Source organism: Capsicum annuum, chromosome 11 (assembly GCF_002878395.1).
Source record: "Capsicum annuum cultivar UCD-10X-F1 chromosome 11, UCD10Xv1.1, whole genome shotgun sequence".
In the NCBI taxonomy this organism is placed as follows: Eukaryota; Viridiplantae; Streptophyta; class Magnoliopsida; order Solanales; family Solanaceae; genus Capsicum; species Capsicum annuum.
The window spans coordinates 512,119-523,548 of record NC_061121.1 but is presented as its reverse complement, the minus strand read 5'-3'; the positions used below and the strand labels follow the sequence as shown (position 1 = coordinate 523,548).

Genomic DNA, 11,430 nt, shown 5'->3' with positions numbered 1-11,430 from the left:
AACATTTTTGAAGAGTCCAAGAAACATGAAATTATTTATATCAATTAATAGGGACTAGAATATCTCTAAGATTCAGGGCAATTTAACTCTATAATTGATTCAAAATATTCTGAATATTCTTATTGACGACAGAAATCAAAGCGATTATATGATTTGGACTTTCAGTGAAGATGATCACTACTCCAACAGAAGCATGGAACCTCATAAGAGAAACATGATAAAGGACCTCAAACACTAGCAAAGTTTGGCATAGCATGTTACCATTTAAAATGTCTTTCATCTTTTGGAGACTTTTACTTGGTAAACTGCTTATGGGTAATACTATGAATAGATTTATCACTAATATACCCTCTGTTTGTAGATGTTGCTCCAACCCCCATCGGGAGACTCCACAACATGTATTTATTGATGGGAAAACTGCCAGGATTACCTGAAAACACTTTGCTTGTTCTTTCGATATTTTGCAGTCTATAGATATCATTGGACAGGTTACTCAAGCACAATTTTGCAGATTACACCTGTAGCAATCATATGACATATATGGAGGGGCTACTGTGCTTGCATTTATGGTGATTAGAAACAAATGGGCCAAGTAAGAATTGCATATCAAGTTGAATGAAACATCAAGACTACCATACACAAGTTTCTGCCACAAATTATCTTAAGCATCTCTTGAAGCAATTTTTGTGATCTAAATAATAGACCATTTCATAGTAGCATATTCCAAAAGATTAATTCAAGTGTAAAATGGAATCAAGATTCCCAATTAATTAACTAGCGTGAGATCTCTAAAACAGAAGAGTCATTTTAACTCCTGATGCAGACCTTAAAAGTCAAAATTAACTAAATCGATCACAAAAAATAAATATAAGGTGTCATCACTAATTAGATCTTGCATTCCACATTGATTGCGCCAACTCATCCCTCCAATTGGTCCACTCTTCAGATGATTCAACAACATTAATGTTTTCTTGTTGATCCTCCATTTGTTCTTCCATATTCATGTCTAAAGGATCCACTTCCATTTCTCTACGGATAAAGTTGTGAATCAAACAACAAGCACTTATGATCCTGTTATGAACTTTAACTGAGTACCATGAAGAGCTTCTAAGAATTCCCCAATGCCCTTTCAATAAACTAAATGCTCCTTCAATAACATTACGAGCCCTAGCATGCTTCATATTAAAAAGTTCTTCACGACATCGAGGTGGTGGATTATCACCTTGCCAATCCCTTAACCAATATCTATACCCTCTGTAAGGCGAAAGAAAACCTTTTCCATTTCTATATCCTCCATCGCACAAATAATAGTTACCTATAATATAAACATAAGGTTTTGTTATTTTTATATATCATTCTTTTCCTGTATAGTTACCTACTCAAAAACTAAAATACATTATTTTCTTTCTTGTAATATGAATATATAAGTACATAACATACCCTGCGGAATTTTCAAACCATTATGTCGCACTATTGCATCTTGTAATACACGACCATCAGCAGCGGATCCTTCCCAACCAGGTAAAACATAAGTAAAGTTGAGATTTCTATTACAAACTCCCAATACATTAGTTGCTATATCTCCCTTCCATGTCCTGTATCTTGGTTTGTACTCAGATGGGACTCTAATGTGAATGTAAGTACCATCTAGTGCACCTAAACAACCCTATAAAAAATATAGAGAGTTATCTCACACTATAGTAATTCCTTGATAAAGCTATATTATTTAGTTTTATACAGATGCTTAAATGAATTTCACCTACCTTAAATCATTTTCCATCGATCTTCTGTTTCATCCTTAAGCACCGGTTTAGGATTCACAAGTAACAATGGAGTTAGTCTGAGTATAGCTTTCAAACATTCATTAAAAGCTTGACTTACGCTCCATCCAGATCGAATATAATCAATCTTGATAGATCTATTCTTCTCATGATGAGCCAAGATGTTTAAGAACATTGCTAGCTTCTCACTACTCGACATATATTTACCATCAGTCAAACCTCCGACATTCTTAGTTAATAGAACTAAAGTATGAAAGGCATTTCTATCCATTCTTAACTTATCGATACATACAGTGTCACTGTCATTTATGATACAATTTAAGTGAGAAATAGTTTTTGGAATTCGAACATTCATACAGTACCTAATCTCACGCCTATTTTTATATCGTCTTCTTAGCGAATGACCATGAATAGCCATAAAAAGGCAAATGAGGACGACAAGGAACTGTTGACATATTATCTCCTCAAGAATGATATAATCAGTCTCAAATAGTGGTTGAAGATCGATAATAATACCTAGTTTTGTCACAAAATGGACAAAATCAATACAAATAATATCAGCAAAAATCTAGACAGAGAATACTAAAAGACGCAATGTTTCAATACAGAGAATACTAATTTAGTTTCAAGAACATAAAATTTCATTAGGGAACAAGACTAAAAGAAACAAAAAATACCTTGATAAAAGTTTTAACTTTGTAAGAAAAACAAATAGTTATAGATTAATGGACGGCTACACCTTCGGAGGTAGAGAGAGCCTATTTGCAATAGACAATAATGATATATTTTAGTCTTTGAAACATTTGATCAAAGAGGGATTCAGCAGTAAAAACATTAGCAAGAATGGTGCAAAATATTGACTACTAATTGAACAGCAACTTTAACATTTTACTCATCAAGTATGTTGATCTTTAATAGCACACCATGCATTTATGGTATTTCAATAACTGGGCTTAAAGACATTATCTATATCCGAAACTAGGCAGAATTATATGCAGCATATCTAACAGAAATGCTAACAGCATATCTAACATTATCTACTCACTAAGTTTATCGTCTCAAATACGAGACCAATCATCGTTGCTATGCTGAGAATATAAGAAGATTCAAACCAACAGTAACAACTAAATGACATGACGTGTCTTAGAAGGCGTTGAAGCTGATACGTCTAGTAAGCAACACCAACGGCTAAACGACCCACTCGTGTACTATGGCTCAAATCCACACTTCTAACATCCTTTCTCAATGCATGGTTTCCTGTTCTTCGCGCAACAACCTTTGTTTTGTCTTCAGATTTGAAGTCCTTGCTCCTCCTGATAGAATCTGATGTCCTTGGTCTTGGAGAATTCGTGACCTGCCTTTTCTCTTGATCTCTCTTTGGAGCTACTGTTCTATTTGATTGGGTTTGTTTGGACGTTTTGCTTGTTGGAGCTGAAGGCGGCACGCTGCTGTCTGATAACTCTGCTGAAGGATGAACGGTTGCTTCTGAAACCTGTGGTGAGTCGGACACATTTAGACGTTCATTAGTGGAACATCTGTTATAAACTTCTGCCCTTGAACGACGAACAGTGTTGTCTGTTGCACTAGTAGCTCTAGCTCCTGCAGTCGAAGGCCTGCTTTGCAATTTGCTTGATTTAGTTTTACTTGCTGACTCCTGAAAAAGTAATCAAAAAGGAAGTTATATTACTAGGTCGTCGGAGTGAGAGGGAAAAATAATCACTTCAGAGGAGGATAAGGATGAAGACTAAGAGAGTTTAAGTAAATGGCCCGACAGATAATTAGCAACGCGTTTTTTTTCCTGTTGCAGTAGGATCACAAGATTTATGTAACTGGATAGCTAAAGATGGAAGGTTATCAACGTCACTGGCTTCTCATAGTACTCGCATGACAAGAAAGGGTAATAGCACTATGTATTCAGATTTCAGCTTTGAAAGAATGTTAGTAAGTCGAAGTTTCATACGCATCAAAGTTCCCAACCATGCCATTGCATATAACCAAATTAACTTTGAACAAACCTGTTCCTAGCGTAGACCTTTATCACCTAGACCAACGAGATTGACACTAAAAAGGACCCCAAGGAAGTATGCTGCATAACACCCATAACTAATATCACTGAATGGGCCCTAAAGTATATCATAATAGGAGGACCAAGGTACAAGATGATCTATTCTGTCCTTTAGTGTCGATCTTTCCCTTGATCAAAGGATAGCGAGATAGAACTTCTCTATTCTCTATTCTTTTTTATTGGTTCAAATTTTTAGAAAGGTGAAGTCGCTTGTCCAAGAAAGGGGATTTGAGTCATAAAATGACAGGAGAGTGCTACCATAAACCAGTAGAACAGCTTGTAAACATATCTACAAACAAGCTTTACTTTCATGTGAGAACAGTAGGCTAAGTGCACGGATTTGATGTTACCGAGTTTCAAACACCGGAAAACAGAAAATAACAGAAGAAATAGGAAGATACTTGTGAAAGGTCAAAATTTGGCGATCTGAATTCTCATTATTTGAGACCTGTTATGATACCTTGTCTTTTTCTGCGCGGCGACCAGGTTCACGGTAGAAGGAAGGCATGGGAGTTGCTTTGAAATTGAGATTTCTCCGTAGCTGTTTGATCTCTGCTTCTTTCTTTTCCTGAACATATCACAAAGTAAAACACAGTCATTATTTCCTTGTCATCTAACTCTTGTCGATGATATTTTACACTCCCTCGGTTTCAATTTGTTTTACTTTCCTTGTTAGTCCGTTTCAAAAAGATTGCATCTTCCCTTTTTTGGCAACACTTTAATTCCAAATTTCCACATGACACAATTAAGACCACACGATATATTCCACGACTTTAAAGAGCTAACATTCGACAATTAGCAGCCTATGATTCTCCATATTAATTTGGACCTGTTTCCGTTAGTCAAGAGAATCAGACCCCGGGTTTATTACCTGGGTTCGTGCTTGGAGCTGATGCATTTCTTCCTCTTTGGCATGCACTTTCTCCTCTAGCTTCATAAAGAACTGAAATCAATATCAAAAACTTCTTTTAGGTTTTATACGGCGTTTGAACTTTATCAAGTAGACACAAGAAATTGGTCCTTGCCTCTTTCCTTTTCATGGCCCGCTCTTCACTTTTGAAATGGAAACTAGATCCATTCTGTTTCACACCTGGTTGAAATGAATTCACACTCTCCTTATCCCTGTACAACAATAATATGTCTAAGATATATGTTTATGAACACAATATGGAGTTAAAGCTCAAAATTTTTCCACGATATATACCTGCTTACACTTTGATATAATCTATGGCTAACTTTCTTTGTACAGGAAGAACGAGAAGCGACAACCTTTCTTGATATTGCCTGTTGTTCAGTGCTATATCATTCAACAATAAACGAGATTAGGAAAATTAGGATGAATCAGTGCCACCAAAATATCCCACATTTTCAACATGGAAGACATGATTAAGGAGCATACCTTTTATGTTGATTAAGTACATTAGATTTTGAACCCGAAGAAACCTGTATAAAGCAAGTTGTCTGTTACCATGAATTCAATAATCATTTTAAGAATTACTGAAGAACAATCTGACTAAAAAGAAAGTTATGTAATAGTTCGACAGCATTGAAATAGCACATTTACTCATCTGCATTGAAATTTGAAGATAACACTAAGCCTAAACCTGATACAAACCTCTGGTTTTGGCATTCGGGCAGTTGGACGCAAAAGAGTGCCAGAAGCGTTCAATCTGGGCTTTTCTCTTTTTTGTGTCAAAGAAACATCACTGTGCCTTCTATTTGGTTTTCTTGGCATGTCTTTGTATGCTTGATTTGAGATTGTCCCCTTGACACTAGCAACATTAACTTGGGACAACATTCTGGATTTCGTATCTCTAGATTGAGATGCAGTCCTCACCTGCATTTTAGGCACAAGATGGACTACATAAAGGGGCGCAAATTTTCTGAACTCGAATAAGACTACAATGTTATTATTTAAAATAGCTTACTACAGCAGCAAGCAAGATGGTTAACTGCTGTAATAATAAAAGATTAATGGTCACAAATGCTACAAGAGGTGCACCTTCGAAGATGAACTTCGCCGAGGTTTTGAACTAACAGTGCCATCTTTCTCAGTGGTGTGAGCATTAGAGGATAGATCAACAGAGTTTGATGAGAACTCGATACTACTATCTTGGCCCACTAATTTCTCTTTCACTTCAATTGTAGGTTTAGGATCATTAAAAGCTGCATTTCCAGCATTGAGATTAAATTTTGCTTCAGCTTCCAGATGTTTAAGAACACTTTGAAGGACATCTGAACTACAGGTATATTGTTCAGTCAGACGTCCAGAATGGGAAATTATATTATCTTCGCTGCCACATTCTGTGCCTTCAATGTCTCCGTTGCTTGATCCTTCTCTGCCACATTTTGTGACTTCGATGTCTCCATTGCTTGATCCTTCTCTGCCACATTCTGTGACTTCGATGTCTCCGTTGTTTGATCCATCAAAACTCTCCTCAAAGCGTGCAGAATCACCAACCTCATTCACTCGCTCGAAATCTCCACCATAGCCTGTGTTCTCGGATTGATACTTTCCATTCTTCGATAAGCGGGTTGATCTACCATGATTTTCATCAAAACGTGCAGAATGGACAACTTCATTAACATGCTCCAAGTGCTCCGCATAGCCTTCATTTTTACTAGCTTGATACTCTCCATTCTCCAATAAAGTGGCTGCTCTGTCATGATTTTCAACAAAGCGTGTAGAATGGCCAATCTCATTAACATGCTCAAAGTCTCCCTCATAATCTGTATTCTCAGGTCCATCATAACTAGCTTGAGAATCAGCCCCATTCTGGCAGTCGGATGAACTCTGGCTTAGAAGTGCCCTCCTTCTAAAACGCTCCTCAAAATATGCCTTTTTCTCAGTTACAGAACCTGGCTTGGAGCATTTCTCAACCTCTTCAAGATACTTGTTGTGTGTGAAAGAAGACCTCCTCTCCCAACATAAAGCTTCATTCTCAAATCTACCGAATGAGATAGATCCAGATTGCCACGAATCTGCCTGTCAATTTTGGTAAGTAAATTAAGATCAGGTAGTAGAACCGAGTGATCATATATTACGTAAAAGAGCCACATAGATTTAGTTCTCATGGAAAATCTTCATTTCCCCTGATGGTTTATTTAGAATGTCTCAAGTAGTATATCCTAACATGCTTAAACAGCCAATCTTATGAAAACGGAACTCTCAAAATCTTTTCAACTATAAGTTCATCGTAACAAAGCCTCAATCAATGAGCAAGTATGTTTCCCACATAAAAAAACATTTTTTAATCATGCACTGGAGTCTGGAGGTGATTCGGATGAACCCCTCCGTCCTTCCTGGCTCTGCCCCAATCTCAGCATTTAATATATGATCTCATGGAAGTGTTATGGATCCATAACTAAGAAATCTACACACGTTAACATGGGGAGGACAAAGAGAATGCTTCTCAATCACTCTAGCAGCGCTATTGTACAAGGACGCTACATACACATTTTCTAACCAAAAGCAAGATCTTGCAACCACAAAGCATTCCTCATTTAAGTAAGCAGAGGAATGGAGAGATGTGAAAAGCAAGAATTCTCATTTTCAAGTCAATAAAACAACAAAGAAACTAGTAGAAAATCCAGTAACCGCTTCTAACCGCTTAGAAAGGGGTCCAAATTCAATTCACAAAACTAAATTACATACATTAAGCACCTAGAACATATAAAATGGATACTGAAATGCAATCTCCTGAATTACCAATCTACCAATGAACATAAAGATTCAACCTTTTCTCTTCCCAATTAACTAAAGAATAAGAACAACAATTTTTCTACTAAATCCAGCAGCAACAGCTAAGAGAGCAATACATTCGAGAACAAAAAAAATTAACCAAAGAAAAGCATATGAAAATGACAGTAAAAACTTTACCTGGAAACTAAGCCTAAATGGTTCTTCAATATCACCTGCCATTTCAAAACTGTTCCTTTTCTAAAGCACCTCCATAGATATCATCTGCATTTCCCAAAAACAAAATCTTAAAATTCTGGCCAAAAAAAAAAAAAAACAACAAAAAACCAAACACCCCATCACTTAAAAATAGAATCTTTTTACTATTCCATACATAAACATCATCAAAAATGGACCAAAATGAAATTTTACAGACAACAAAATAATAAAATTCTAAAAAATTCATCACAGAAAAAAATCAAACACCCCATCACTTAAAAATGGAATCTTTTCACTATTGCGTACATAAACATCATCCAAATGAACCATAAAAAAAAAAGAGTATTTTCACTATTCCATACATAAAAATCATGAAAATGGACCAAAAATTTCATTCTACAGATAAAAAAGAGCAAAAAAATTACAGTTTTTAAAGGAAAAAAATCTTAAAATTCTGAAAATGCATCACATAAAAATATTCTAAACGAAAAAAATCAATCACCCCATCACTTAAAAATTCAATTTTTTCAGTATTTCGTACACAAACATCATCAAAATGGACCAAAAATGAAGTTTAACATATAAAAAAAGCAAGAAAATTACAATTTTTAAAGGAAGAAAATGATAGAATCTTGAAAAGGGTTGTAAAAGAAGCAAAATTGAGACAAGGAAACTTGTTTGGAGTAGAGAAGAATCACTACTTTGCTTAGAAGAATGGGAGTAATTTTTAATGAGAAGGACAATGGAGTGAACATGAAAGTTTGAAATTTTGTCTAATTGAATTTTGTATTTATGGAAATGATTAGATTTTGGTTTAAATAATTAAGTAGATCTTAAACTAAAATGAATTGCATTTACATCCTTCTAGTTTGATAACATTGTAAGAAAGGACCAATTAGTTTGTAAATCCGACCTACCTTCCTTTTATTTCGCTCCCGCTTGATTATAGATTTTGAAATTTAAATTTTTAAAATTTAAAATTATGTTTGAATTTGAAAATTAGATTTTTAAAATTTGATTAATTTTTATGGTTAAATATATATTGTTCATACATTTTAGAATTGAAAATTTAAATTTTTAAATCTAAAGTTGTATTGAATTTGAAAATATTTGAAGATCAGATTTTCATAATCTGATCAAACTTTATGATCAAATATATATTAATTTGATGATATATTTTAAAAATTCTTTTCTAAATCTCTAGTCAAATGGTAGCTTGGTTTTGCATTATAATATACGAATACCTTTGCTCACTTATTTATTTTTAAAAATTTATTTATTTCTAAATACCTTTGCTCGCTTATTTAAAAAAAAAAATTATTCATTTCTAGAAAAGAGTTAGATCAAGGAAGGCAATTTTAATTCATCTTTTTATATTTTGCTTCTCCTTCTATTCTTAGTTCAGCCTTAACACAATTTATAGTTTAATTGTATATCTTTGATTACGTAGTTATCTGTCTAATTTATTTTTGTTACCCAAAAATAAGTGAAGGAAAATGGCAATAGCGTAAATTGAAGCTATAAAATTTCCTTTTGTTTGAACTTTCATGTTCAGTTATCCCTATTTTCTTACTAGTATATTCTAAAATTTAAATTAAACTAATTTTGACGTGTATTTATAGTTAAGGGAATTTTCACAATATATCTAAACTTCAGAATTCTTAACAAGATTTTTCATTCTTAAATTTCATGTAAAATCTAATATTATTACAATTCAAAATGTGCAATTTATGAAAAAGCTTTATGATCCAGTGCCTATGGAGTACATGAGCAATCATGTGCTTGTGTTCCCCTTTTTGTCTACTTCTGTTGATTGGCCCACTTAAACTGGGTCCCACTAATACCAACCCCACCTAATCATTGTGATCTGACCCTTGGATCTTCTTGATCGGACGGTCAGGAATTAGTTCAGACCCTTCCACGTGTCTTTTCATTGTTATTACAAGTTATTACATTCGTTATAAAAAAAAAAAAGGAATTAACCTAAATAATCGTTCGTCAAACCATTTACGTTCAAAAATGGCCATTTTATATCTAATACGAGAGGAATTATTACACAATTAATGTCAGTGGCATGAAGCTACCGTATGCTGAATTATAATCGTAGTGCCTCTAAATCAAAATTCGAAATAGTAGCAACACATGCGCCTGTAGTTCGCTTGTCGAGATGACGTGTCGTTGACTAAGTCATCGTGATGGAAGAGTCATCACTGTGATCGCCTTGAAGTATCTGATTTTCATCAAATGATAAATTTGTCAGATAGCTTAAATACGTGATGAGTATCGTTAAGTGATAAAGTGTTCTATTTTTTTATTTTTTTAAAAAAAAGATGGGAGGTAGGAATATAATTGACTAATTAGATTTTGGGATAAGAGGTGGGAAATGATGAATCATGTGATTAATAGCTTTTCTATTGTGGAGCCATTATGTGGATAATATAAATTTGCCTTTTTTGAAAAATTTTGCAAAAAGATTTGCTCTTTATTTATTTTAGATATAAGTGCCAAAAGGAAATAAAAAGTGGGGTTATGTTATGATGTTGGGACAAATAAAGATGTTGATTTGCATTATTGGAAAGAATTATTAGGATAATCTTTTGAGACATAAAGGTTGAATGCCATTTTTAACAATGTATTTTCAAGTTTATTTTATGGGGGGAAAAGGGTGGGAGCCTATGTATCCATTAATTTTTATAATCCCTTTTATTAATACCTTTGTTATACTTTTTTATATTAAAAAGGATAAAGTATGATTTGTGATAATAACAAAGAACGAAATAAGATTATCAATTAAAGAAAGGGATTATAGTTGTGTAATGTCAGACATTACTTTTAATCGATCAAAAACGAATTTAGAGTTTAAATATTATAAGTTCGATTTTGAAATCAACGATAACTCATCTCTCAAATTTTATAGTAATTTAATTAGTAGTTCTTCACTTGTTCTAATGCATTTGGAAATTTTATTCATGGTTCATTTTCACTTGATTTAATTACTTTCTCGAAGGAGTTTTTACTATTTACGCTTGCATGTTAATCAGATTTTTGTATGAATAATGACTTTTTTTATATTATTTTTTTTTATGTCGGTTATGTAAATTAAAGCTAACACGCTTATATTATGATATGTGATTTATTATTTGCGTAGCATTATATTTATGATAGGTTAGATTTCGTTAAACAAGAGGACCCCTACCGATATCGACTTATAGGCATTGATGGAATTTAATTAGTAACTCATATATAGAGACAGCTCATTTTGATGAGCTTTAATTTATTGGTGAGCTCTTACTAATTTAAATCTTGTGAGGTTTTCTTATCCCAAAAAATTGAAGTTATGGCCCATGCATGTATATTAATTATAATTAAATTAAACACTCCAACAAATTAATGCTGTGTAACTACCCTAAAAATATGATATGAACGTATTTAATGAATGAAAGCCACTTGTGTCAAAAGATGTTAGACAGCGGATCACTTAAACTACAACGTTAGAGATTGTTTGCTAATTAAAAAGACCTTCCTCGCGCACAGATATAGACCCTCCTTAGCGAAGTTCGTCCCTCCTTCGAAACCCACCTTTTCGCCAAACCAGAATGAGACTCAAAGACCACCGGAAGACACTTAGGGCTATAGTATGTGGTGAAAGAAACATATGAACAGGCGTGCTTGGATCGTGTCTCCGG

The 11,430-nt window shown here is 34.0% G+C and overlaps 2 protein-coding genes across 5 annotated transcripts; both read right to left on the bottom strand.

The window, feature by feature from the left end:
- Positions 1-881: 881 nt before the first annotated feature.
- Positions 882-1,980, bottom strand: LOC107856428 (protein ALP1-like). Its single transcript, XM_016701439.1, has 3 exons — positions 1,882-1,980; positions 1,441-1,666; positions 882-1,315 (listed from the first exon to the last, which is right to left on the bottom strand). The coding sequence occupies exons 1-3, from the start codon at positions 1,978-1,980 to the stop codon at positions 882-884; spliced, it is 759 nt and encodes a 252-aa protein (XP_016556925.1).
- A 645-nt stretch (positions 1,981-2,625) lies between these two features.
- LOC107856444 (protein WVD2-like 7) lies at positions 2,626-8,556 on the bottom strand. Of its 4 annotated transcripts, none has more exons than XM_016701454.2 (10): positions 8,446-8,556; positions 7,727-7,810; positions 5,849-6,832; positions 5,462-5,683; positions 5,246-5,289; positions 5,051-5,143; positions 4,872-4,968; positions 4,718-4,789; positions 4,307-4,414; positions 2,626-3,435 (listed from the first exon to the last, which is right to left on the bottom strand). In XM_016701454.2, exons 2-10 carry the CDS (start codon positions 7,766-7,768, stop codon positions 2,950-2,952), a joined length of 2,148 nt encoding a protein of 715 aa, XP_016556940.1. In that variant the 5' UTR covers positions 7,769-7,810; positions 8,446-8,556; the 3' UTR covers positions 2,626-2,949. The 4 variants fall into 4 exon arrangements, with proteins under 4 accessions (XP_016556940.1, XP_016556939.1, XP_047255233.1 ...); XM_016701453.2 differs by having other exon boundaries at positions 8,348-8,533; XM_047399277.1 differs by lacking the exon at positions 8,446-8,556 and adding an exon at positions 8,247-8,327.
- Positions 8,557-11,430: the final 2,874 nt, after the last annotated feature.